Genomic DNA, 24561 nt, shown 5'->3' with positions numbered 1-24561 from the left:
AATGTGAAGGTTGCAGTTAAAAGGAGGAAAAAAAAAACTTTTTTATTGTAACAGATAACCAAGACAAATCTAAGTTAAGAGTGATGGATGGGGAACAAGTGGTTGATCTAAGTGCAAGTGAACAATTTTCAGACACATGTGCACATCTGTCTATCCTTTTAGCTTTTTCTTTAAATTTCCCAGTTTTTTTTTTTTTTTTTTTTGAAGATGCTTTCAGATGATTGTTATCAAGGTGCTGGGAATATTTTTCTTCAGGGTTGATCTTATTTTTTTCCTTTTATATTGGTGTAAGTTACAATGTGTCATTCATGCCGGGGTGCAACTACGTTTATTTTGTCCATTTTTTTTTTGTGAGAAAATGAGAAAATTAAACAATATAAATAAAATGCATCTAAAACAAAACTATTTGTGCTCAATCAGTAAACAAAGCAAATTTTTACAGAGGGTATCTTAAGATGTGATTTGGTGCAGAGATGAACCCCCTTCCTGACAGACACACCTGGGGCAAAAAGCAGCTCTGAAATTTTTCCTGAAGGTCTGCAGGAGGAAATAAAGCATAAGCAATCAGGTGAAGTATACCGCCAGTCTGTAGCATGTTTGCTGTGGTCTGAAAACTAGGCAAGGACCTTGTGCAGGGAAACGGTTATAAAAATGTCCCTCTGAGCAGCTCTGGTCCCAGTTATGTCATCAGTAGTTGGGAGGCTCAGCTCTTGGCTGCCTGCATGTAAGAAACATTTTTCTTCCTTTTGTTTCATATATGTACTATAGACAGATCTGACAAAGGTTTTTTGAAGACCCGAAAAGTAGCAGGAACCAACTCATAGCAACTTGTGGCAACCCTGCTCCACTCCACATGTCAGTGTGATACATGCGTGCAGTTACTGTGTGGCTTTGTATTTTAACATGCCTGACTGCTTATACACATGAAGTCTGAACATGAGGAAAAACCGCAATAAGTGCTTTGGGTCTTCAGAGCGTATACATACACAACAATCCACTGAACCTGCACAGTACTGAAGGCCCTGTAAGAATCCAGAACCAGCTCCATCTGCTATCATGGGAAAAAAGCAGATACAGAATGCAAATACAGAATTTTAATTTATTTAATTCAAAACAATTACAGCCTTCATAAAAAAATGAAATCAGTCACATTCACTCAGGGTGAAAATACCTGTACTGCTAACTTAGTCTTCTAGTGCCAGTGTTTACTTATGTAGTCTTCCGTGCCTGCATGTTTGTAAGTCAAAACCAGTCAAGTATTTTGCAATTTAGTGTTTGGATCTACTCTAATCTACATTTATAAAGCACCTATTGTGTGCATTTCTCTCAGTAACCTGCTAATAGTTAACAGCTCCTCTGTGCCTGACTACATGACCACAGTTTCACCTTGAACTTTGGGTCTGAAAAGGCCAACATCTAACTCCACACCTATCAATAGAAATCTGCTTACCATAAAAAACAATTTCAGTGTTGCTATGGAAACAAGTAGCTAAGGTCAAGGTAATCGTATACAAAGCATGCCAGTGTACATTATCGTTGAATCCACACCCCCAACATATGCCCTGTTCAGAAGAATCAGTAGTTCAGATGCCATGCACTAAACCCTTCAGCACTGGGGGGTAACAGCCCACTGAAGATGTAAAACATTCTTGTCACCCCCCCCTCACTCCTACCCCTCCGTTCTCAAAACCTTGCAGCTCTCCATTCTGTTACCGTCCCCACATGTGGTATCTGTACTCCACCTCTCCTCCTGCTTCTTAGTGAGAGTGGGGAGGTTCCACTTTCAGGCCCACCAAGGAAGGCGGTAACTGACCCGGAGAAGACGACGAGGAATTGGAATTAGAGCTTAGTGAGTTTCGAAGCCCCCCCTGGTGGCGGGAGGATGCGACTGCTGGCCGTATCAGGGGAGGGGGTGGATGATTGTGAGGGGTGCGGGTTTGGACAGGACGAGTCTGCAGGGGCGGGGGCTGGCGTAGCAGGCTGGGAGGGGCCGGGGGAGGAGCCGGGCGAAGCAAGGGGGGTGGCTGAGACATGGAGGCGGGGCCTTGATTTGTGCTGGAGTTACTGACGTTACTTCCAGTGGGAGGTGTCGAGGTCCTGGTTTGGGAGGGTGGGTACTCTGTGGTGATCTGGACCTTTAGGGAGAATGACAACATGAGGAAATGGTTAGATTAACAGGTCAAAAAATTACATTTCAGAGTGAACTATTCGATGCCAACATTGCTTCTGTAGCTTACACTATCTGGTCACCCTCCTTCTATCCTTCATCTCTCCTTTTCCCTTTCCCTTCTTCCCTTTCCTGTGCCTACTTTTCGCTGTCTTCCTCCTCTTTGGGTTGCTGCCTTTAACAGTGAGATTTCCACTGTGAGCCCAACTGGCTGACAGCACTGTCTCTGCACTGTAATGACCTTCCCCTCAGCTCAATTTACATTCCAGGCCATTCCACACAGCCTGCAGACTTTACAACATAACCAGCACATTTCTGCATTTGTTCAAAATGAAATGCCTGTACTGGAACATAACAAACAACCGCTGTAGGGAACAAGCGTATGAATATTGGACACGGTATAACACAGGAATTTCTCTGGAGAGGCTTTCCCATGAGACGTCTGCATCATGGTGTGAAATCACTTTCTACAGGTGTGATACTGATTCTTCCCTTTTACCTCACATCCACCATGATTCCTTCCCCATCTTTCATCCCTCCCCTTGCTGTCTCACCTCCACCCATCCCTCCCTCCTGTCTCCTTTTCCCCCTCCTCACCCCCCATCCTCACCTCTTCTTTTTCCATCCTTCCAAACCTCCCCCCTCTTCCCTGCTCCTCCTCCATCCTCACCTCCTCTCTCCTTTTCCCCTGTTCCTCCTCCATCCTCACCACCTCTGCTTTTCCCCTGCTCCTCCTCTATCCTCACCTCCTCCTCTTCCATCCTTACCTCCTCTCTCCTTTTCCCCTCCTCCTCCTCCATCCTCACCTCCTCTCTCCTCTTCCCCTGCTCCTCCTCCATCCTCACCTCCTCCTCTTCTCCGCAGCTGCTTCCCCCAGACGCCCGTCCTCCTGCGGCTGCAGCCGGACTCTTGCTGTCCTCCATGTTCCCAGCATGCCCCTGGAGCACCTCCTGTTCCGCCTGCCACTCCTGCAGCACTTCTTCCAGGTTGAAGCGACGCCGGTAGCTCACGAAGAAGGAGCTCACCTGGGAGACAGTCTTATTCCCGATCACCTCGGCGATGGCCGCCAGATCCTTCCCATAGCGCCTGATGGCTGGAGGGACAGGGAGGGGTGAAGTCTGTTAATCTTCAGTTGTTCCAGAGAGCTTTCTCCTACGTAAATGTTCAAAATGCAGCAAAGTGCACAGACGGCATCTTACCCTGTACAGCTAGGAGCTGCTCCTCTGTTGTCCAGCGAGAGTTAATCTTGGGAGTGGGCTGCAGCGATACAGAAACAATAAGAAGTCAGGGAGGCCGTGACAGAAAGCCAGTCAGTCAACCTGACAGGACCTCTCTTTCACACTGACAGCTAGCTGGGCATGTTGATTAGCAGCAGTACTGGCAGCAGTATCCACACAAACTTGTTTTCCCCCCCATCAACTGCACTCATGTCATCCATCCACAGCCTGCTGGTCTGGTGAATTTTTATGCCATAAATTTGCTCGAGTATTTAGTTATATTACCTATATTATCTTTCACTTACTCATCTGAATGACCAGTGATAAAATCTGCACTGCTGTAGTGGTACACAGGAAAACCTTTTTGTACATGTTGCTGGCAACAAATCAAGTGAAGTGAAACAAATCAAGCCAAAAGGATGATAAACCTTTTAGTTGTTAAATCTAAACCTGCAAAGACCTCTATGCACCTAAGCCTACTCTGTCTTTTCAGAGATGACTGTAAAAATTGAAATATGACTGATATTAGATATTTTTAGCAAGAAGTGTGCTGTATAAAATTACAGTGCCCCATTCAAAGCCCTGTAGCAGATGCACCTACTGTACTCTCATCAGCCTGGAGTCTGTTCCTTACTTTACACTTTCAGCATGAAAGCTATACCCAACCTTTTCAGATTGCACCTGGTTCTGATTCAGTGAGAACAGTCCTACTCACCCAGAAAATAATCCTCTGTGCTGTCAGTGTCCATATGCAGTCTCATTACATCAGTTTCTTATCGCTTTTTTTATCATGTTATCCCTTTATACAGCTGGATTTTTACTGAGGCAATTGTAAGTTAAGTGCTCAAGGGTACAGCAGCAGTGCCCCAGTGGGGAATCGAACTGGCAACCTTTTGGTTACGAGTCCTGCTCCTTATCCACTATGCCACGCTGCCGCCACCACGGTCTCACTGGTGTTCTGTGTCAGCGTGTCTGTTCTCAGTATCTGATCTGCACTGGGCTGTCGCCATGCGCCCTGCCTCAGTGTTAGTGGCTCTGGTGTCTGTGCTGTACCTCAGTGGGCCGCTGGGTGTCGACTCCTCCATCCAGGTCCTGCTTCAGGCTGCTGTTCATCTGCTTAATGCTCTGAACCTGTGGTGCAGCAGGACAGAGGAATAAGCGTGGAACCGTTACATCAACGGAAAACTACCAGCTATCCAACCAACTGCACTTAGGTAACTGTGGCTAATAGTGCTAGCGCCAATATCTACTGTGAAGCTGTGTGCAGTCAAAGGAGCATGAGGTCCTTGTATAGAAATGTGAGTGTTATATGTGCATTATATGAGCAGGCTTTTTGCTGTCATAGACCCAAAAAATGTCACGGGGCAAACCTCAGTAAGCAGGTGTATGACAATCGGATGCTTCTGTACCTGGCCCAGAATTAAACATTGACTCTTCTACCCCTATTGGAATAGGAGTCTATTACATGAGAAGAGTTCTATGTAAACAGAATTTGTATGTGCGTGAGATCACCTTGGAAACTAACCAATTCCCTTTGGATCATTCTAGCTATTCCAGTTCTACAAAAAAACACGCCTCACTTCAAGATCCTGCACTGCCTGATGCACTTGTCTGCTGAAAATCAGTGTCCTTCCATCTGAGATATCAATAATAAATAAATAAATATATAACAGTGAAAGAAAGTGTATACTGATTGATGTAGCGGTACACGTCCATCAAGCTAACTAGGATCTTGAGATTGAGATCAAAAGTATATGGGGAATGTCCACAGAGATTATACCAGTGGTTATAGGAGCTCTAGGACTTGTTAAAGAAGGCTTGGAAAAATTTACCAATAGGATTCCAAGCAACATCAACATCCAAGAAGTAGAGAAGATAACCCTCCTAAGAACAGTGCGCATTTTGCGGAAGGTGCTGTCCATTACATTAAATACAATCTATCCTATAGCACCCACGGACCACTGTTTGGACCTGGTTCTATAGAAGTATTTCAAGATGTAAGAAAGACAATGATAATGATAATATAATGATGATAATAATAAATAATAATAATAAACACCTGTCTCTTCAGTGACACCAGCTGGGTGTCCAGCTGTTTCAGCAATACAGCTCCCGCATCCGGGGGTGCAGAAAGGGACACGAGGTCTTCCTGAATGAGGTGCATGCCCTTTGGGGGGCGCCGGCGAGCTCGCAGGGGGTGGTGCCTGTATTGTGAACCCTGGCTCTCCTTCCTGACCGGGCCTGACCTCCCAGAACTGCCCTTCTGCCCCCCCCTATTGCTCGTGCTGTGTTTCTGGGCCTAACAGAGACAGAGAGAGGGGAAGGGGAGGGGAAGTGGGCAGAGAGGGAGGGACAGATGCTCTTTGATAACAGTGCAGCTAATTTACCAGGAAACAGCAGAGTGGCCTACGACAAACTACACTCTACAAAACAGTTTCTCTGTCGTTTATTCCTCTGCAGTCATGATATGAAAAAGATGGCACATCTGCACACAGATCACCCAAAAATGCAGCTGTTAATACTATGAAGCTGAAAGCTGTGTTCATTCTCCCTAGTGATTTTGTACGATTTGAGATTCTCCACCCCCCCCTAACCTTAAGTCCTGTATTCGCTGCTCAATAACAGAATTGCGAATGTTACTTAATACATTCAGTGGTGTACAAATATTTCAAGAAATTGAGGCATTTATAAATGAAGGCTCCGACTGACTGGTGCTAAAGATAGAGGAAGGCCAGCACACTGACACAATACAGACTTATTAAACATGCCATGTAATGCCAATATTATACAAGTTTACTCATACTCACGTCTTTCTTGGCATCCATTTCAAAATCACTGTCGCTCCCTCCGTCCCCTTCCTCTCCCTCATCGTTGCTGAAAGAGTGAAAAGAGTCGTAAGGGGCCACAATCCACTAGTAACTATATTAATTCAATAAAGACTATATATAGGGCAGAGAAAATAATAGGAACACCAAACAATATATGCATATTATCGACTAATAAGGAGCTGGGTTGCCCTTGGCCTTCAGAACAGCTTCAGTCCTTCTTGCAATGCTGTTTACACAAGTTATGAACTGTTTGCTAGTGGGATATTGGACCAAGCTTCCAGAAGGAAAGCCTCTAGTTCTTTGAGAAATTAAGGAAATGGTGGAAACTCTGCACAGCCATTAAAATTCAATAATGTTTAAATCTGGTGACTGGGAGGCCGGGAGGGGTATCTGACTTCATGCTGGTGTTGATGAAATCCCTCTTGAATCCATTTTCAGTGTGTATGGGAGTGTTATCGACTTGGAATATGGTAATATCTTCAGGAAACGTTTCCTCCACAGGGTGCACCTGGTAGCCTAAAATGTTGCTTTAGAAAGTGTTGCTATTAAAGCATCTTTTATAGCAGACAAATATTGGTAATTAGTAGTGATCTTTAATATGAAACATGTTGACTCCTTTTTATTGCGATTTAGTTGCTTCAGAATACTAGCATTTTTTGGTTTGGCGTTTCATTATTTTGTCTGCCCCCTGTATTTGCACACAAATGGAGGAGTACATAAAAGCCTGTTCCTCCATCTCTTACCTGTCATCCTTTTCTCTCTTGCTCATCAAACGCCGAGCCTGTCGATCCATGACACTAGTGCGGGTCCGAGTTTTCTTCCAGGAGTAATAATACTTCACCAGGCTGGAAATCAGCTTGTCAGGCAACTGTGAAACACAGGTTGTACTCACTGGTCAAATTTCAGTAACTCTCTCGGTCTTTGAATTACTACAGACTTTTACAACTTGAATTGTATAAAACTGATCTGTTACAAGTAGTGGATGCAGTAATAGCAAACAGCAGGACTGTAACAGTGATATAATCATGAGTTTGCACTACTATTAGTGGAAAGAGTAATCAACTGCATCTAATTTCGTAATCTTAACACACTTGCCATAAAGCATTTTGGCTGCTGAAAAACAGACTGAATTATCGACTGCTCTGCTAGCCACCCCCACCCTGCCCTCTTACCATCTGCTGTATTCTGTGGAAGCTCTTGCCGTGGAAGCTGAAGGCCTGCTCAAACAGCACCTTGTCCTCCACCGTCCACTCCTCAGGCGAGGGGGTGAAGTTAGCCAAATCTGCCAGGGACTTTTCCACATCGTGTTTGTGCCAGAGCAGCATGCCCAGGGCCTGTGGGGGGAGGCACAGCAAGAGTTTAGCCATGCTTAAACGGCACTGTAGCATAGTGATTAAGGAGCCGGACTCATAACCGGAAGGTTGCCGGTTCAATTCCCCTATGGGGCACTGCTGCTGTACAAAGTACTGAACCCACAATCTCCTCAGTAAATATGCAGCTGTATAAATGGATAACGCTGTAAAAAAAAAACTGTAACCCATGTAAGTCACTCTGGATAAGAGTGTCTTCTAAATGCCAATAATGTAGTGTAATGTAAGGGTTCAGATGAACTATGCAGCAGTGGAGAGACTCAGTCTTCACACAAGATTGGCAGTTGGTCATACTAAAGACTCTAAAGGAGGAAACCAAAGGCCTCGCTGTTTGGCAGCGAGATTTAAACAGATGTACACTGATGGAGGTACAACTGATGATAGTCTGACGCCCTGTCAAGGAGACGTACAGCATTGCTTTATCTGGGTGCTTCATGCCACAGAGAGCTGCATCAGCTGTCAAGCTGTGAGCTACAGATCCTCTGGAGAAGACTTACAGCTTCAGTGTGCTACTGAACAGCACACAGCTGCAGAGAGCTGTCTTGCAACGTACAGTGCTCATTCATTACAGCACAGTTGCGGGGATTTACAATTGAGAGCTTGTGTCAGTGGGGGGGGGGTTCCCTGTTATAGAGAATGGCTTATGGCCAGTTGTGCACACAGCCACACAGCTGCAATTCTAAAGCAGAAGCATTATTTACGACGAGTGCACTTAAGAATGTACTGACCAATTTGTATTAAGAAATATGAATAATACAAATTGTTCGGTACATTCTTAACCGTACGCATATCGAATACTGCACTACACTGAATATTAAAATAATTTTATGTTATATCTGTTCAGTGCTCAGTAATTTTACTATGGTCACATTTCAACATGATAGCCGTTTTACAATAAAATTAAATTCATGGCAATGCTGTTTTTAACTGTTCTGCCATTAAATCACTCTCTGAGGTAGTACATAAGCTCACTGTACTATACCTGTTCCATGTTGTAGCCGTGTTTCTCTTTTGCCATCAGAATGTATTCATCCACTGAGATGGAAAGAAAGAGTGTTATCAGTGTAAGATCCACTGAGCTACATCAGTATTAATACTATACCAAGTTTCAATTTAGAAAGGAGAGCTAGATTATTCCTTACATTCAGCATCAGACACCAGCTGGTTGGGGGACCACACCAGCATACCTCTCTGATCCTTCTCAGTGTATTGAGGGGGGCCATCTGCAATTACAAAATGACAAACTCTCAGATCAACAGGCAGATACAGACTCCCTGTCAAGCTGTCATGTCTGCTTAGTGATTTGCTCACACACACACACACACACACACACACATTTCCTCCAACACACATTTAAGTCTGCATGCCCACAAGCATCCCACAAAATGTCACGAATGCTCCCAACAGGAACTACACAGCGGTACATCCAGAGTGGCTGAATTACTGTAGGACGTCTCCACATTTTCCCTTTAATTCCTTTGAGCACTGCCCCTTATTCCTGCCCTCTCAACTGCCCCCTTGTTCTTTTTTGCCACCTTCCTCCATCTCTTTTGTTACCCATTCTGTGACTTCCTCAAGTCTATGTTCTCTATCGACCACAACGGTCTGCTACTGAACTGGTGGTCCCATCTCGGCACAAAATCACTTGCCAGAACCTTCCCCCCCGACGGTGCACTGAACTTCCAAACTCCCTTCCGCTCGGTCCCTCACTATCTTTAAGAAAAACCTGAAGACACGGCTCTTCCGTGCCCACCTGAACACCTCACACGCTACCGCCTATTGAAACGTGGTCATGATGTGCTTCTAATACTGCTGACTCCTTATGTGGCTATTTGCGCTTTGAAGCCGCTTTGGATAAAAGTATCTGCCAAATGAATAAATGTGAATGTACAGGTCGCAGCGTCCCCCTTTCATACCTGGTTTGTACTCAGGAATCAGGGCCTGGTAGTCTCCCCCGACGCGAATCATACTGTCTGTGGGGAAAAAAAAGGAAACACACACTCAGATAAAATCCCATAATGCACCTGGGTGGACAGATGGATGGGGAGAGAGGAGAAAGGAAGGAAAAAGAAAAGGCTGAGAAGGAAGGGTACAAAAAATGAAGGAGGTGGTAGAGGGAATAACGCGGTGTGGGAGAGGGCAATTAATGACAGGAGGAAGCAGCACAGAGGGTTTGGCAGAAGTGAGAACAGGGCAACGCAGAAAGCAGCTGACTGTGCAGCAGCATCTGGTGTAGTGACGAGGCCTGAGAGCATGTGCATGTGCAGCAGATGCACAAGCGTGTCCTTCCAGCACTGCGGCCATGTTGCCAGTTGAATAGTGCGTTACATGTACAAACAGCACCAGGTTTTAAAGTGGGTCATACTGTTGGTCAGAGCAACGAAGAAGGTGTAACACCACGCATAAGATGTACAGCAGGTGCAGCTCATACAAATGCAAATGAGGAAGTATACTTTAGTGTGTAGCATGGGTTTTAAGCTCATTTTTTCCCATGAGTTTAGAAGTAATTTGTATCTTTTATAGTCAGTGGTGTTGTCCACACAGTCAATCTTGTCACGTAATTTTTGCTCTGCTACCCAGTTACCCTGCCTAGTTTGATTTCAACTGCACCACTTTGCAACTTCTACACTACGGGCAGAAAACTACAGGCACTGATGTACCAATCCAAAGATCCATCCCTAAACCGACTGTGTTTATCAGCAAGTCTGGCGTGGACACACAATTCAGGCGCTGCACCTAGCATTAACGAACTGTGACGGGTGAAATTTGGAAGGCCGTGTAGCAGAGTTTGAGTGGCACAGCAGTGTTTCGAGTGTGTGGCACTGTGCGTAAAAACGGTGTAGTAACGCGGGGTAGAGGCAGAAACGGTGTAGTAACGCGGGGTAGAGGCAGAAACGGTGTAGTAACACGGGGTAGAGGCAGAAACGGTGTAGTAACGCGGGGTAGAGGCAGAAATGGTGTAGTAACGCGCGGTAGAGGCAGAAACGGTGTAGTAACACGGGGTAGAGGCAGAAATGGTGTAGTAACGCGGGGTAGAGGCAGAAACGGTGTAGTAACGCGCGGTAGAGGCAGAAACGGTGTAGTAACGCGGGGTAGAGGCAGAAACGGTGTAGTAACGTGGGGTAGAGGCAGAAACGGTGTAGTAACGCGCGGTAGAGGCAGAAACGGTGTAGTAAATGTACAGAAGCGTACCGTGGGCGTGCTCCTCGTCACTGCTCTCCTCCTCAGAGTGCTGGGTGCTGCCATTGGTCACAGTTTTGGCTCTGCTCCGGGACAGCACGCCAGACCCAGACCGCTCCATCACCGATGGCATGGCGCCTTGACAGCATAGACACACGTATTACTAACACAAACACCTACACATATACTCGGGCCTACCGGCACGGCACCCTATCAACAGACTCATACATTACCAAAATATACTCATATGTAGCAACAGCATGGCAATATAACCACAGTCATGAACACACACATGGGTTACACCTCAGAAGTGGCCTACAGTACTTGCGGGCGCGTAAATTAAGTCAAATTCTTCATTTGTACTACAAGAACACAACATGAATTAATCAGTGGAAGTGCCAAAATTGTAAAATAATGATTAAAACAGGAATTCTCACGAATATAACTTTGCCATCTCCTCCTTCAAATTTATCATTTTTCATTGATAGTTATAATTAATGTCCCGAATGTAAGAAATGCACAAAAACTCAAGAGCATTATTGCACATGCTACATGGAAAAGTGAGCATACACCTCTTTGTGGTTGAAAAAATACTATAACACTGGTGTGTATAATCCATTGAACCCACTACATAATGGTCTGCCAAGAACACACACTGGACTGAAATACATTTTAAACTAGAGATATTAAATGGTTTGTCCTGTTTATGAGACAACTTCACGGTAACTTTGCTAGTCTTCACCGCCAGCTTTGACTGTACTGGTGAAAACAGCTTTGTGGATGCAGTGCAACTTGCTTCCCCCAGGTTGCCATCATAACAACGCTGCGTAAAAATGCCACTGAAATATTAATAATTAAGTGCTTGACTTATGGCTAATGCATTGTTAGGCAGAATATCATCTCAGGCGCGCGGAACAGTTGTCTAGTTTGATACTTCAAGACATATTTAGTGTTAGATATTTTTGAATGTTCTTTCAAAGTAGCAGCGGGCATTCAGCCTCCCCATCAGACAGAAGTTTACGTTATATTAATAAAATAATTAATTAACTGGAAAATATTCGGTCAGGTAAACACAAAATCTGGTTTTAAAGTATTTGTGGTGAGTGGTTGCAAAACAACGAGATAGCCTTTGTTCGATCTTCTTTGATTTGCAACACGAATAACGTGTACTCTGTGCAGCAGTGAAACTGGTGTTGAGTTTGGCTCAGTTAACTATTTTGTTTTGAAACCATTCTGTGTTCATCATTTGCCGGGTGAAATTCTACAGTCAGTTCAGCCTACTTTGAAAACTGCTTCCCTGCTAGAGTTCCTATTCTTATTCAATGGGGGATAATGAACGAACCGATTCGATGATGCTTGCGTTCAGGTCAAGAACAATTGCAGTACACAAGCTTTAAAAGCGACGGAAAAAGGCATTTAAATAAATAAAATCCTGCCATACATTTGGATACTGTATAATTAATCCAATTTACTGTATTTCTAGCGTTAGATACATTTTCAACTTTTGTTGATTGTGAATGATATTTATGAAATTAATATTTAAGTCCAGCTGATTGGGTTAAGAAAGCCCACCGCTGTCCACTGTACGTTTACTACTAAAGTCTAAATTAAAAATAATATGATTTAGCAAGGTGACCAACTCAGGGTTCGAGGCTCGTCTCCCATTGAAGTTAACAAGCTATACTGGCTGCACTTATACAAGACATAAATAATTTTTCCTCCCTGAATTTGTGATGTTGAGCAGCTTTTTGACTTAATATTATAATATATGTAACTACAAATAAGCTTCTGCTTTCAAATAATTTTGGTCTGTTATCTCTCTTTTGTCTTGTCTTTTCCCATCTCTCTTGTCTTGGTCCTCACTGCCATTGTTTTATTTTTTTAATAAGAGTGAACAACAGTTTAACGGGAACCAACAATCCAACGTGGGTCTGTTCAGGCGTGCCAAAATAATAATATTTAAAAAAAACATGACGGGGAAAAAGTCACCTTGTTTCCTATACTCCCTCCTGTCCTCCTGGGTGGCAGCCTGCCGTGGTAAGTTTGAATCCTTTTGTTTTTTGCGCTTTAAGTTCTTCTGTTCCTATTCACGTTAGCTAGCCAGGCTAGCTAGCTACCAATTAAAACAACATATGCGTTCGTGAGTTATTCCTGCTCGGTATAAACTTGGTTCAGTCAATTACAGAACAATTTCTCCGGATCGCACAAAACACTCTAAATAAGCAACACTTGTTTCATTTTAACTATCTCACAAACGACTGATGTACCCGCACAATGAAATCAGCGGTAAGCTAACGCGAAGCGTGTGTACGGGTGATTGTGCCGGCAGCCACAGCACACCCCGTTTGCAAACGTATAGTGGGAGCTCGCCGCCTGTTCGCCAACTTCTATGCTAGAATATAGTCCTCTCTAGCAGCGTATAATACAATAATGTAATGGTACACACATAAGTTTTGCGAGACAATAGGCTATATGCAACAAGCGTCTCTGACGTTTGGTGTACGTTTAGTCTATTGTTGTCATTATTGTGAATATAATCTCCTGACCTTTCAACGAATTCAGTTTTTCTGGAAACAGTTATGTTGGTAGTCTAATTATATATATATATATATGTATATTTTAAATTACATTTAAAACTGAACATATAAATCTGTCCTAGATATGGCTAAATATTCACTATTCTATTAAGTGCACCAGTTAGTCCTCTCAAATAACCGACCCGGCGGTCGTGGACTACTTCCCTCCACGAACGCGAAGGGATTTTGCTACGGAGCTCGGTGATGAGGTCGTTCGACCTGCCCTGATGTGGGTATGTGAGTAGAAAGAAAATGAGACAACTGGAATCACGAAACATGCTCCCACGCTGCTAACAAGACAGATAGTAATCAGTAATCAAGTAATCCATCCGTTTTAGGGTTACATGGGTTAGCTATCATGTGGTGCTTCTGTAACCATTTCTTGGCAAAAATTTTTATATTTCAATTATTATGTGTATTTACAGTTTATTCTCAAATGCCGAAGAAATAAATTATTTGCAGAATCTAATAATGTTCACGTGTGCGCAAGTAAAATTAGTTTTAAGTGTAAAACGCGGTTTATCTAAATTACATGTAACAGTGCAGTTCCAAACCAACATGGGGGGGGGGGGGGGGGGGGGGGGGGGCATGGGAATATAGGCACATGTCAACACAAATGCTACTGTGCTCATAACACATACAAAGCACATATACACCAGTACCTGTACACAGTCTCCAGCTCTTCACAATGTTTTGTGTTGTCACAAGTTGACACATGTAAACTCATTACAATGGCACAATATAACTACAACGTCATCACATCCTAAGGATTCTGTCCTGTCACACCCATCTGCTGGTCTGTGTAGCCTTCTCTCTCCTCCATCCCTTTCCTCTCTTGGTCTATTTATTTCTCTCTCTCTTACTCCCCTCTTCCTTGTCCTTCAACATTCATCACCCCCTTCCTGCCCTTCCCTGTCCCTCCATCTCGTTTCTCCTCCAACTCCGCTCCCTCTGTACGCGCCTCCTTTTTTCTGTCCTCTCCCTCACAGCCCAGCTCTCTTCAGTCTATTTACTCTGTGTGTGTGTGTGTGTGTGTGTGTGGGGGGGGGCGGGGGGGGGCGATCACAAACCCCTTTCTCACGTCGTTTATTTTTGAAAATGATTACCAGATCTCACTGAGACTGTGTGCGTGCACATATGTACAGGCATGTCTATGTGTGCAGGTGAAGGAGGAAGAACATCGACTTGAGCTGTGTTCTCACTGTCCGTTAAGTTGCCACAGATTGACCACACATAACAGGAGCTATACTTTAGGCACGTTGAGGTTTACAGTGGTAGGCCCGCAGATGCAGCAGGCTGTTCTTCATCCCTGTAGAGAACTCCCTGACCTCTTCCAAATACCATTTCTTTGATGGAAGACATATGACCTACAGACAAAGAGGGTGGGGCGGAGTTGCTGGGGACCATCTGTCCTGAGATGGGGGAGGGGTAGTGGGGGGGGGGGGGGTGCGTGTGTGTGTGTGTGTGTGTGTGTGGGATATTTGAGAGTTTGGGAATATTGTTAAGAGAGGATACTCACAAACACACAAGCACACGGATACCAATACAACATGACCAGACACTACACAACAGCAGTACAAAATCTGCAAACATTATTCCCAACATTTTGATGTTTTCCAAGCCAAATCAATCTGACTCAGATATTTGAATGTATCCAAAGTTATTAAAAAAAATGTATCACTATTATTATGTTTATGTTACTTTTGTGCTATTTCACTCCAACCAATATTACAAAGCCTGCTCTTCTTTGCTGCTAGTTAATTATTTTCACCCACTAGATTTGCTGTGCTCGTGATTCTAGGTTGTAGAAGTGTTTCCACTCACTGCTGTTTGATCTAAGTGGGTCATTTGAGGGGGTAATGCATTTCACTGAATATGCAAGGGTATTGCTGCTGTTTCCATGATAAAGTAAGGTATGTTCTACTGCAAAATATCTCCATATAAAATAGTATGCAAAGTAAACAAGTTTCAGTCATTTCAGAAGTCCTCTATGGGTGAATATCACCACTCATACAAGTCCACTGTACTTTGAAATGCGTTTGATTCCCACCAGCAGTATTTCTAGCAGTTATCATTTACTATCAACAATCCTTTTCAAATGTATTAAAACTTTGAAATCTGAAAAATTCAAATGGCCAGTTAGACATATTGATAAAAACACAAAGAAAGACTTTTAAAATTTGAAATATGTCCATGTACCAAGTTATCTAAGATCAACTAAAAAATAAAGAAAATCAGAATCTGCAGTAAGCTGAAACCCATAGTCAATAAGCTCAATCTTGAAATGATTGCCATTTTTAATATTATAAATGCTGTTAGTGTTATAAGATTAAAGTCCCTCTTTTTAAATTTATATTTTAGATTGTTCTTATCTTTATTGTTTCACTCTGGAGTGATGATTTAACCGAGGGAAACGCTCTAGTATCCCGCTGCTGTCACTCCTAGTACATTACATAAAATATCTGTTTAACTTTTCGATATTAATCAAATATTATTAAGTATTATTTAGTTGTATACCACAGAAAGTGTTTAATAAACACTTAAAGTTTGTCACAATAAACTAAATAAAAAGCCAAATTATTAACATAAAAAGACATTTTTTACTTCCCAGTCCTTTAATATGAAGAAAGGTAATTTTGCTCTCATTAATTTTTTTTGCACCATGTGGACACTGTGATAAAATGATGTAGCTCATGCTGTTAGGCATGTATTTGTATAAAATGTATTCACATTTAAAATGTTTTAATAAAAACCCAACAAAAGCAAATCCACGGCAACATTCTGGTTTTGAAAGTTCAACACAAGCTTCTGGAACTTTATAGAGGCATCATAGAGGCAGGTTTCTTTTTCACTTGGGATATGAAAGGAAGAAACATACAGAGGAAATTCATTAGGAGCCTGCATCACCATGGTTAAATCACAGAGGTCTCCAAAGACTACAGGCAAATAGTCATTGACCTCAACAAGTTGAGAGATGGCCATAATATAATTTACAAAAAGCTGAATCTACAACTTTCCACTGTAATGTTCACCATTAAGAATATCATTGTCAGTGGTGACAATGATAGCCCTGACAAACTGGCATCTTTAAGTGTCAGAAATAACCATTCAAAGCGTCATGCATGAATGTTGAATTCACTGCTGGACAAGACAGAAGCTCCATCTGAAGGCAACTTGAATTTGCCTCTTTGTTGTAAATCTGAATAAAAACTGGAGGCATACCTCATGGTCAGATACTTTATGTGTTTTGGACATGTTCATCAGCTGCGAGAGAACCCATGCTCTTTGTGAAATTCTGCATTTATGGGTCCTGAAGATCTCGTTAAGGTCATCGCTGTTATGAACACTTTGGCCAGAAACCTGTTTCCCTCTGCCAACAAGCTTAAACATGGCAGAAAATGGACATTCCAGCATAACAATGATATTCATCCTTCAAAGATGATAATCTCAATCTTCAGATCTCATTCCAATCAAACATTTGTGGGTTCAAAGTCAAAGAAGCAGTTCACAAGCAAAAATCAAAAGATCTGAAGGACCTTAAGCAATTCTCCGAAGGGAAATGGTCAAGAATCCCAGCTAGGAGTGTCTGAACACAGGAGTCCTAAAACATGACATGAAGTGTCTTTTCATTGTAGCCCATGCCAGAAGAGTATTTACAAAATAATTATAACAGGAATGTGAATAAATGTGATCCTTGTGTTTCCTGGAATAAAATCGATCGCGTGAAAATTCTTATTTCACTGAAACAAGACCCGATATTTTATATTATGTTTTGTGCTTTCTATTTAGTCGGGAGGTATAAAAAATAATATATAAGGGACAACATAATATACTTAATATGCATGCATATACATATGTGTATGCTAAAATAGTCACTCTTGTATGCTTCTATTTTACAAACATTTTTCTGTTCACTGGTTAATCTTCATTCTTGTAACTGTGATATACATTTCATGTTTGTTAATGAATCCTGCCAATGACGATGTTTCATGCTCATCTGCTAAATAAATAACTATTTTCCAGTGGATACAGCAACCCAAAGACAATAGCTGAACTACTAGAAATCATACTTTTTGACCCAAAATTTAAGCATTATTGTTTTCTTTTGTACTTGAATAGAGTATTTCTGTTTCAATGACGTTTTCCTTTCTACATTGTCTACATATATAATGGCTGTAAAAGGGTTCTCCAGTGGTCACAGGTTGCTTAAAATTTAGGCTAAGAAAGAGACGGTATAGCCGAACAGACGCTAACAGCGCCAGGAGGAAGACCTGCCGAAAACACGGCTTGACCTCTACAGCTTGTGACGTATTTCCCCACGCCAACAGACAGAAAGAGGAAACGATCCTTCGCTCTTCGTGCTAATGTTGAACGGGCGCAATAGGCAGAGAAAAGGAGGGAGGGAAAGGGGAGAGAAAAGAAAGGGGGAATAGAGCTTATTTTGGTCCCTCCTCCAGTTGCCAATTTGGAGGAACAATAAAACGCGATTAGTGGCGATTTGTAGCAGGGTCGCTAGGTAGCTAGCCACTTCAGTTATTTTATTATTATTGCCCCGCTAGCTAGCGAGCAAGCCGACTTGTGCATACACGATATTTTTTTCAATAAAACAAGCCCCCAACACACAAAACAACTTTTGAGTACAAGACCTATAGCTTCGTGCTTGGAGGCGATCGCTTATATACCAAGATATGGGGGTGAGTTTCTCTTGCTAACGTTATGTCCGTGTGGCTGGAGAGTGAGATGCGTGCATCATTGCAAACAAAGAGCGTGCGTTCCGAAATCATGATCGGCGAGTGAATGAATGTGGAGAAGGAGACAAAGATTGCAAAGTAACACTAACCCCCCTTTACAGTTTTCTTTGCCCGCCTCCTTTTGCATCCCGTTATTTTCCTTCACCCTCCTCGTCTCTGTTTTTCCTCCACGTTTTATTTCGGTGCTCCTTGTCTTCCTTTGTCGCGTTCATTATGGAGGAGTCCATTTTTTTTCTTAAGTAGCTAGATACTCCGATGTTAGGTCAGTGTTACTAATGAAATACGCTGTTCTGTGCCGAAGTGTGTATCGTTGGAGAGATTCCTATTTGAAATTGCTGCAGTATAACAATTTAGGGATAACATCGTGCGCTAGGAAATGAAGTTAGATAATAGTGAAACATTGCTTGTGCACGTGCATGCTCGCTGATGTAGACTAACGAGTGCTACTTTGTGAATTGTGAAATCTATAGTAAGATTGCTCGTGCTAATCGCAAGTGTTGTTAATTGAAAAAGTAATCATAATCGCCACATCTTTTCAAATGAATAAATGGAGATGTCACGTTTTTGCAAGGCGGACGGATGTTGCTCAGTGTAGTAGTTTGCATTCACGGGGTTTATTCGTCTTGTCTGTGTAAGTGCGATATGCCCCGATAACACAGTAAAGCACGTTTCCTGCTTTAGGCCTCAATCTGTCCGACCATGTGCAGGTAATAAAGCACTTCTATTGAAACGGCAGAAATCGCTGATTTATTTTTGTGTCTTCATTGGTGCAGTTTAATTAGGACTCCCTGTTTGATCTCATTTAAGGCAACAGTACACAGCTCAGATGAAAATTTGTCATGTGGGGCTGTACAGTGGCTTAACAATATCTAGCTCTTAGTGTTACAGGTGCTTTTCTAATGACAGAATTAGTGTCACACCACGGTTGAGCACCTTTCGGCTGCTTCACAGTAGAAGAACAAATGCTGATTCCATTTCTGGCAAGTATTTTTTTTGCCAGAATGAATGCTAATTTAGTTTTCGAGTAAGGATTTCCAGCAGGTAGTCTGAGGAAGAGCTTGGTTCGGCACATCTTGCAAGTCTACATTGTTTACATGTTAGAGTTTACATGTTAGAGCGCCTTATTAGCTACTGAGACTTGGCACCATGTCTTACCAACTAAATATCACTGTAATGGCGAGGTTGCTCTCTTTGATTGCAAACAACCAGTGAAAAACGACCATTGAAGGATATAATATTTCAGCAGCTTGTTCCTAAGAGGCAATGAGAAAGCCTTGGAAGACCTCATGGCAACAAAATGCCAACACAAAAGCGTACATTGGGGGAAGAGCAGAGAACTTATCAAACTGCCACTAATATTGATTGTGTCGTCCCCCAGAGATTTTGCTATCACTAAAAAGAGAAGGTGAAGCGTATGCGATTTTGTTTCCCCAAAGATATATTCTGTATTTTAAACCCTCAGGGCAAGTTGGCAGGAAAAAAAAATAAAGCCTGGGAACAAAATGATAATCCTATCTGCACCCTGAGGTGGTGAGACACAGCACTCCTCGATTGCAGAACACTTACTGTGTCGTTCCCCATTAATGACTCCACCGTAGCAGATTCATGCAGTGTGACAGGTACGGTTGCTTCAGAAATGCACTGTGTGTTCTTGGCTGTAGTCAGCTTTAATTGGAATTGACTGGCCTGAGACAGGACATTCTGTGGCTGCTTACACCCCCCCCCCACAAGTGCATTTATTTCCAGGCCATTGTTGGTGCCTCATTTGCACAGATCCCATTTTACCTTTTAAGTCTGTGATTGCCGGGTGATCTTGTTGGCCATTGAGGATACAGTCAGTTTCCTGATTTAACTTGTAATTTTAAAGCTTTGTGGTTGTCATGGTGTCTTGTACAACTTGACCTTTACACCAAAGCGTTTTTTTTTTTTTTTGCTGGGTTTTAAACAAGTCTTTTTCAAGATCATCATTCATCTCCTCCATATTGTCCCTGCTGTCAGCGCATTTTTATCTCTTTGTTTTGTGGTTTCTGTCACAGTGTTTGATGTTTTCTGCCCTACTAGGATAAATTTCCATTCAGTACTCTTGGACCAAACCATGGACTAACACCAGTGGTTTGAGAGCAATGTCCCAGCCAGCCCCCTGCCAAACAGAAACCAAAAAAATAAATGCCCCTTCTTCCTCCCCTTTATGAGACATTATAGTTCATAGTTCACAAGCAGAGGTGTGGTGTATACAGAAACTGTATCGGACTTGTGAGTGCTTTCCAGTGAGAAGGACACCTCTCTCTCCTTGTGGTGTGTTGAAGTGGTTACAGAAGTGAACTTCAGGCCTGAGTATAGTATCATTGGTTTTTAAATTGCTGGCACTGTACCTTTGAACAAGGCCCTTCTTTTATTTAAGCAAAATCAAGCTGTGCAAACTTTGCAAAATGTAAAATCGTAAGCACACCAGTCACAGCTAGGCAAGCAGATATCTTACTGTGAAACTGGCTCTCTCCCTTTGTCAGAGGAAGTCAAACAGAGCAAAGGAGAAGAAGCAGAGGCGTTTGGAAGAGAGGGCGGCCATGGATGCGGTGTGCGCCAAGGTCGAAGCAGCCAACAAGGTGAGAGATAAGGTTGCTGCTTCAGCTGCTCCAGGTTGCCCAGAATTCAACTGGTGGTATTCACAAAGTGAGAGGCGAAAGCACTTTTGTGTTCATGATGTCACGATGAGACACAAGTTCCTCTGTTTAAGTTGCTACTTTATTTTGACACATTAAATAATAATACATTGTTAATACATTTAATAATACAGTAAATAGTGAAAGTTCAATGAATGAAATAATGTTCTTCCTGCAGCTTGAGGATCCTCTGGCTTCCTTCCCTGTGTTTAAGAAGTACGACAGGAACGGGTAAGAACCTTAATGTAAGGTCTGTACCATGCAACGTATGATTATATGCTCAGATTCAGTTAATGTTCAGAGCATTCAGCTTCTCATGTTCCTGTGAGGTTTTCCAACTCTTTAGAACCAACAGGTTCAAACAATATCAGTAGGAAGGAAAGATCTACTGAGGACCCTGTTCTGTTTTTAACCCTTTTTTTTTGTCTTGTCATTTTAGCTTAAATCTGCATATAGAGTGCAAGCGTGTTTCATCCCTGAACCCCAGCACAGTGGAGTGGGCGTATGAGCTGACCAGAGCCAACATGCAGAGTCTGTAAGTAGTGAGGCAGGGAGGGAGATGAGGTAGAGGAGGGATGGAAGAAGGGAGGAAGGGTCTTGAGAGCAGCTACAGAAAAAGACAGGTGTGAGAGTGAGTGAGCGAATGTCTGACCTGACCAGAGCTGACATTACAGTTGGTAAGACTTCCGTTTTCTACTTTGAACCTAGTATTTGACCTTCTCTTTGAAAGGTCTGAGATTATTTATGAATGTCCTACTTTCTCCGTCTGTGTAACCTCTTTTCCCCTTGGTTTAGCTATGAACAGAGCGAGTGGGGATGGAAAGAGAGGGAGAAAAGGGAAGAAATGAAGGATGAGAGGGCATGGTACCTCCTTGCTCACGAAGCCGACTCCACCCCCATCGCGTTCTCTCACTTCCGATTTGACGTGGAGTGCGGAGAGGAAGTACTCTATTGGTGAGTTCAAAGACAGCTCAGTCAAATTGTCACTTGGTTGAATGCTGTGTGTTTCTTACCAAAAGCTTCACCAGAATGCTAATGGCACCAAAATCCAAGGACAGCTCAAATACATGTGAAAAGTTTGGCGAGGCTAAGTTGTAAGGACGAAATGGTTAAATTGTTGAAGCAGATAAAATGGAGGAAGAAGAGAGGCAGTTTTATGCTTTTTTTCCCCCCTCTTTATGCAGCCCTGTTTGGAATCATCGATTGTGTATTAGGCTCATCTCACCACGACAACCTTCATTGCAGGAGCGCTAAAGCAAGTTAAATATAATCCTCCGAAGCACTCACATGCATTCGACAGCTGTTTTTCTCAATATAGAAGTCACACAGCTCACTACAGTGGAGTGGGCGCTCATTGGAGGATAGGCACTGCTAAACTGACAGGAACCTAATGAACCGCTGGGTCCTCGAGAGTAGTGAGATGAGGAAGGAAGACTATTTATTCGTCTACCATGGAATGCTGATTATTGTGGGCAAATGAACCTGGGCTGTGAGGCTCATCATCCATTCAAAGCAAACACCTTGTCGACAGCTACTTGGGACCCAGAGTGACAGTTTATTAAAAGCATACTGTGTGCGCTGTAAGTTGCAGCGGTGTGTTTGAACAGTAAACCCTGTTTCAGTTATGAAGTCCAGCTGGAGAGCCGGGTGAGGAGGAAAGGTCTGGGCAAGTTTCTCATTCAGATCCTGCAGCTCATCGCCAACAGGTAAAAACTCCAACTGATTGATCTCCATCATCAACTGACGCTGCCTCATGTGGTTTCACCTTCTGTTGACCCCTGCTTTCCCTGCTGATTGTCACCTAATCACTTCCATCTCACCCTGACTCCAACTGATGTCCTGACCCCATCTCTTGCTCCAACTTATCTGTCACCGCCTATCTTGGGGACTAATATTTAGTCAGATTTTTTTCTGCAGAGTAATTCTCAAAACACTGGATGAAATCCTCTACGAGACATTTATGATTCCCCCTCGATGATGTTATTGTAAATTATCAGGCTTTGTAATTGTGTAATCTATCTGGTGAATATGAGCCTTCTCAGGTTATCTCTGAAGCAAACGGAATGTGATGCTTATGTTGAATAGTGAAATGAAGACTCAGTGAGGCACCAGCCTTCTTCTGTTCTGTTTCCATCTAGCACACAGATGAGGAAGGTGATGTTGACTGTCTTCAAACACAATCATGGTGCTTACCAGTTCTTCAGAGAGGCCTTACAGTAAGTGTTGGACAGTATCTCTGTTCATTCCCCCTTTCTGTCTTGCTCACACCTTACCTTTGGCCCTCTCTTTTCCTTCTTTGTCTTCCTTGTACCCTGTGTTTCTCACCTTGGCTTGTTTTTACAGACAGCCTGTCTGTTGGTGTAACCCACCCCCTGCCATCTCCCCCTCTCAGGTTCGAAATCGATGACACCTCGCCGGGTGTGTCGGGGTGTTGCGGAGACGACTGCTCCTACGAGATACTGAGCCGACGGACGAAATTCGGGGAGGCTGTGGGTCATGGGCACGGTGGAGGACACTGTGGGGGGTGTTGCCATTGAGTGAAAGAGGGGGCCTTATTTCTCAGTGAGAAACAGCCCCACCCCAGGCCAAACCACAGCCACCTGTTTTTCCCTCTACACCCCTCAACATGTATCATAAATGCATTGCCCTAATATCTTCCCTTTAGTACCTGTGCTTGAGGTTTTGCCACACAGTGGAGATTTTACACTCCCCAAAGAATGACCATAGGTTCCTTTAAATATAGAATCTATCTTGCTTTCTGTTTTACATATGGAGTAGTTACCAGTTTAGTATATTAAAACGGGTAGCAATATGATTTATTTACCACAGGTAGGATTGGTCCCAGAAGGCAACATTTCTGTTCATAAAATAAGTCCTGGGGAATTTAGGAGCATTTTGCAAACATACAGGACAGCTATTATTGTTATTACTTATAAGTAACTAATGTCTGAAGTGGGTAATGTGTCTGTTATGGAGGCTGATTGTTGCACCTGTTAGACAGTCCCTACAGATTAATTGGCTAAAGCAGAAAGATCGATGTGAATTGTGTTGCCTGATATGTGTGTGGATTCATGGATGTGAACGATATGTGTTCTTTATTTTGCATCCTCTACAGTTAAAAAAAAGTTACAACTTTAAATCTTAGCAACACAAATATCATCTCTCAGGTTCCACAAATGCAGGATGTATGTTTTAATATGGATTTTAAATGTTGTGGCAAATGGGGGTTTGGGGGGGTAATGGTTGTTTTTGGAGGGGTGAAATGAAGGGGTGGAGGATAGGGTGGGCATGTGAGGTGTATAATATCTACATTTGGAAAAAGGCCTGTTACAGTTTGTTTCCATTTTATATTTTTATAATCATATAAAGCTGTTTCTTATTTTGTGAAATCTCTGTCCCTTATTCCTCCTTCCCTTTTTATACCTCCCTACTTGTCAGTTTTCATGTGTACAGTACAGAAGAAAATTCGTATTTGATTTGCCTTTGTACATGAATTGACTGCAAAAAAAATAAAACATTTACAGTGAAATATGATTAAGAAAAGATTCTTACAGTCCTGTGCTTTATAGTTTCATGTAATAATGAAGGGAACCAGAAACCTGTCTGCCTTGTCAGTGTTTTATTTGTAAGTTACAAATAAAAAGAAACTTGTTTAATTTCTAACTGGTTAATTTTTTTCGGGGGGGGGGGGGGGGGGGGTATTCCCTGACACACTGAATTTCCTACTGATGAGTTTGATTGCAATTAATTTGCGTTAAAAATCGGTTGCATTCTTCGGGAGGGAAGTAAGTGTGTGTGTGAGCGAGGGAGAG

At 42.8% G+C, this 24561-nt stretch overlaps 2 protein-coding genes across 2 annotated transcripts; one reads left to right on the top strand and one right to left on the bottom strand.

The window, feature by feature from the left end:
• Window positions 1–1757: 1757 nt before the first annotated feature.
• On the bottom strand, window positions 1758–10895 carry LOC118775522 (REST corepressor 2-like). The gene is made up of 12 exons (XM_036525478.1): window positions 10775–10895; window positions 9499–9555; window positions 8725–8805; window positions 8565–8617; window positions 7385–7546; window positions 6956–7080; window positions 6192–6258; window positions 5444–5683; window positions 4438–4515; window positions 3367–3424; window positions 3013–3260; window positions 1758–2129 (listed from the first exon to the last, which is right to left on the bottom strand). The coding sequence occupies exons 1-12, from the start codon at window positions 10893–10895 to the stop codon at window positions 1758–1760; spliced, it is 1662 nt and encodes a 553-aa protein (XP_036381371.1).
• Window positions 10896–17666: 6771 nt separating this feature from the next.
• LOC118775083 (N-alpha-acetyltransferase 40) lies at window positions 17667–24171 on the top strand. Its single transcript, XM_036524796.1, has 8 exons — window positions 17667–18032; window positions 20597–20692; window positions 20928–20980; window positions 21189–21284; window positions 21545–21703; window positions 22372–22455; window positions 22888–22965; window positions 23142–24171. Exons 1-8 carry the CDS (start codon window positions 18027–18029, stop codon window positions 23284–23286), a joined length of 717 nt encoding a protein of 238 aa, XP_036380689.1. The 5' UTR covers window positions 17667–18026; the 3' UTR covers window positions 23287–24171.
• The last annotated feature ends 390 nt before the right edge of the window (window positions 24172–24561 follow it).

This window comes from Megalops cyprinoides, chromosome 3, assembly GCF_013368585.1.
Source record: "Megalops cyprinoides isolate fMegCyp1 chromosome 3, fMegCyp1.pri, whole genome shotgun sequence".
Lineage (NCBI taxonomy): Eukaryota > Metazoa > Chordata > Actinopteri > Elopiformes > Megalopidae > Megalops > Megalops cyprinoides.
The sequence above is the reverse complement of the archived record's forward strand: the minus strand, read 5'-3'. Positions and strand labels throughout refer to the sequence as shown.

Bases quoted from the DNA above. Each gene is read 5' to 3' on its own strand.
- LOC118775522 (XM_036525478.1), bottom strand. From the start codon at position 10,895: ATGCCATCGGTGATGGAGCGGTCTGGGTCTGGCGTGCTGTCCCGGAGC. The intron at 4,516-5,443 runs GTGTTTATTATT...GCTGCACCACAG, and splicing joins TGGTGTCACTGAAGAGACAG to GTTCAGAGCATTAAGCAGAT. The intron at 2,130-3,012 runs GTGAGGATGGAG...CTAAAGGTCCAG, and splicing joins GCTGCGGAGAAGAGGAGGAG to ATCACCACAGAGTACCCACC.
- LOC118775083 (XM_036524796.1), top strand. The intron at 20,981-21,188 runs GTAAGAACCTTA...TTGTCATTTTAG, and splicing joins AAGAAGTACGACAGGAACGG to CTTAAATCTGCATATAGAGT. The intron at 22,456-22,887 runs GTAAAAACTCCA...GTTTCCATCTAG, and splicing joins CTGCAGCTCATCGCCAACAG to CACACAGATGAGGAAGGTGA.